The 3,451-nt window shown below is 29.3% G+C and overlaps 1 protein-coding gene across 1 annotated transcript; it reads right to left on the bottom strand.

Moving 5' to 3' along the window:
- Positions 1 to 2,120: 2,120 nt before the first annotated feature.
- LOC123910225 (ethylene-responsive transcription factor ERF014) lies at positions 2,121 to 3,451 on the bottom strand. Its single transcript, XM_045961316.1, is given in 3 exon segments — positions 2,121 to 2,326; positions 2,328 to 2,362; positions 2,452 to 3,451. Coding segments are annotated over 3 exon segments (879 nt in total). The 5' UTR covers positions 3,224 to 3,451; the 3' UTR covers positions 2,121 to 2,254.

Here is a 3,451-nt window from a genome sequence, read left to right as displayed (position 1 = left end):
TAGAGACTTACTCCTCCCTCCTCTTAATAAAATATTATTTTATTAGAGTTTAATTTGTATACACTGTCGGTGTAAAGTTTTTTTTACACATGCATCCAATGATGTGTTGTCACATCATTTAATGAATGTGACAAATCATATGTTTTTAAACATCATACATGATGTGGTGGCATATTATTGATGTATGTGTAAAATAACTTTATACTGACGGTGTATATAAATTAAAATCATTATATTATTTTGACAAAATGCCGATATATATAAGTAGTAATGACAAACAAAAAATACAAATACTAATAGTAATAGTAACAGTAACTGTTTATTATGTAAAAAAAAAACAACTGTTTATTAGCATAAATTGGTTTGTATATATTCTCATCTAATAAAAATATCAGCATGCATATGCTTGTAATAAAAAAAATAATCAGCATGCATCCAAAGGGGAACAAGTTTGCAGACAATACCAAAATTTGTTGGTTATAATTGAATTAAGCAATGAAATCCCTTGTTAATTAACATGAAACAAAACCATCATATTATTACTAAATTAAATTTCAAATCTTTAATTGGACTCACATTTAGAACTCACATGCCATGTCTCAAAATAAAATGTATAAATTGTCATTTAGTTATATAATTTCATGTGCATAAAATTGAAAAATAGTTGAATAAAATTATTGCTATAACAAACATAATCCTAAGTAGGTCCCAAGAATGTACATACATATAAACACAAGTCCAATATTTGTACTATATAGTCAAAGGAATGGGTAGATATTGATGATATATAATGTGGCCCTATGAACAAGTAATACCAAAAAGCAAAAGCTTTTATTTTTCTGCACATTTTTCGTTGTGAGGAAGCATATAGCTCGTGGAGTGCAGCTTATTGAGACTAGAAGCAATGTAAAAGAACAATTGAGAATGGGGCACATAACTTCTCTTATTACATTATATAAGAAAACATGTCATGTGTTCTAAATATTGTTATAATTTGAATTGAACCTATGGTTCACACCCACATGATCATGTTCAAAAGTAATCCAAAAGGAATTAAAGTTTTTTCTTTCCTTCTAATTTTATAAATAAATATATGATACAATTTTGCATATAACGCGTCTTTAAAATGAATCACTAAAGCAAGTGTTGCTTGTACAAAAAGTCATAATAGAAAATATAATTGTTTTTTCTCTTAGATAGATACATATGATAGTAATAAACTCGGAAAACATAAACTCAGAAATTATCAAACAAACGAGGTATTTAAGATAAGTGAAGATATCTATGAATTTTTTATTTTTTTTTGGCCGTTCAAAAAAAAATCTAATCTTTGTTTGGGCATGAAACCACAGTAATTATAGTCTTTGACCCTTAGAGTATTCTCACAAGCTCCGATCATTAAGACCGGTCATGAAACTAATCTTTGTTTGGGTGGTTTGTCTTGCGATTTAAAACTCTTTGTCCCTTTTAAGAATTTGTTGCGCAAATTTTGAATCTTTGTTCTTTGTCACAAACTCAGCGTTGTTTAATCAACCGGGTCACACATATTTAGTTATACAAGTTTTATTACTTAGATACTTAAAGAAAATAGTTAACTTAGTTAAATGGGGGTAAATACTTGATCAATAGGTTATCAAAATCATTTCCATTATTGCACATGATAAAAAGGAGCTGTGGGCAAAATTTATATATCAATGTTTCTAATGAAGTAGAAGCATATAATACCAAACTTAAAACATTGAAACAAGGAAAACCATTTTGTTCTTTTGGCAAATAGAGTAGATGGGCCGACACAAGAAACACTTTTCAATGGTTCAAGTTTCCACAGTCTGACACCTTGGCATGCAATACAGGGCTTTCTAGATCCTCTTATTAACATGAAGATTTATAAATCATATACTATAGTAACAAAAACTAAAAAAAAAAAAATATATTATCCATGAAAATTACTGATCTTAACTGTTGATCTAAATTAATAGTTAAAATCGTTTAATATATACTAGTTGTGTAACTAAATCGCTTGATCTCAAATTAGTTTTTGAAGCAGTTAATAACAATGTGTAACTGTGTGGTATTATTACTGCAGTAAATTTAAATCGGAAAGAAGTTCAATATTACTAAGACATTGATTTATGTTACTTTTTTATTCTCCTTCATATGTAAATTACATATCATTAGGTAAAATATTTGTAAAATAGAAATAACAAGTTTTGCTTCAATAATAATACATATAAAATCTCACATATGTAGAAATTCACAAAAGAGAGACCAAAAATTGTCTTTTCTCTTTATGAATATCTTCTAGAGTATATATAATCTTAATTTTTGTCACAGTCAGTAATAATAACTTGAAGAACTATCACTGTAAGCAAACAAATATGAATTTATGAAAAGGAAAAAAAATAGAAAGAATATTTGGGTAATTTTTCTTGAATTTGTCTTAGTAGAAATTCCACAAACTAATGTCACCTTCTTCATACCAATCATCAAGAAGAACTTGAGTTGAATCAAAATCAAACAAAGCACCATTTAGCATCATTTGATCAACATGTTTTGGTGATTGTAAATCATCAAAACCATACCAAGAATCCATCATAGCCATTGATTCATTTGCTTGATAATCACCACCACAGCTAGAGTGGAGCCCAAAAGAAGAAAAAAGTGAAACATCATCATCAATTTGATCAGAAGGAGAAGATGACATTGATGGAGAAGAAACAATTGAAGATGAAGTTGTTGTTGTTGTTGTTGAAGCATGATTAGGAGGAGGAGAAAGTGGTGGGGTGTTAATAGCAATATCATTGTTACTAACAGCACTTGCAGTTGCTGCTGCTGCAGAAGCAGCTACTCTTTGAATTGATTTAGGTGACATAGCAGTGTTATCTTGAGGAATGAAATGTGAAGAAATTTCTAAAGGGAAATTAAGATTTGATGCAGATGAACCTTTAAGGCATAAAAGTGCTGCATCATAAGCTCTAGCTGCAGCTTCTGCAGTTGAATATGAACCTAACCATATTCTTGTTTTTTGATTTGGTGCTCTAATTTCTGAAACCCAAGAACCCCAACTCCTCATTCTAACTCCTTTGTATTTCTTCTTCATCTCATTTGATGCATTTCTTGCTGATGATGAAGATGAAGATGATGATGATGATGATGATGATGTTTTTTGTTGCATTGCCTTTGATTTTTCTTTGTTGATTTTGTTGATCTCTGTCTTAACCATGATATATAGATGCAAAGTTTTTTTTTTTTTTTTTTTGAGTGAACTAAAAAATGTTTGTTTGATGAAAAGTGTGTGTTGAATGGGTTTTGATGTGTTTTAATGTGTGTGTGACTTTTTGTTGGTTTTTTTCTTTGTTGTTGTTTTCAAAGTGGAGTGATGAATGATGTAATTTGGTACTGAATTTAGGGAAGTAAAGATGGTGTATTTATAGATGGAGACTTTCAATTA

Source organism: Trifolium pratense, linkage group LG2, assembly GCF_020283565.1.
Source record: "Trifolium pratense cultivar HEN17-A07 linkage group LG2, ARS_RC_1.1, whole genome shotgun sequence".
NCBI lineage: Eukaryota > Viridiplantae > Streptophyta > Magnoliopsida > Fabales > Fabaceae > Trifolium > Trifolium pratense.
This window is presented reverse-complemented; position numbering and strand designations above follow the sequence as displayed.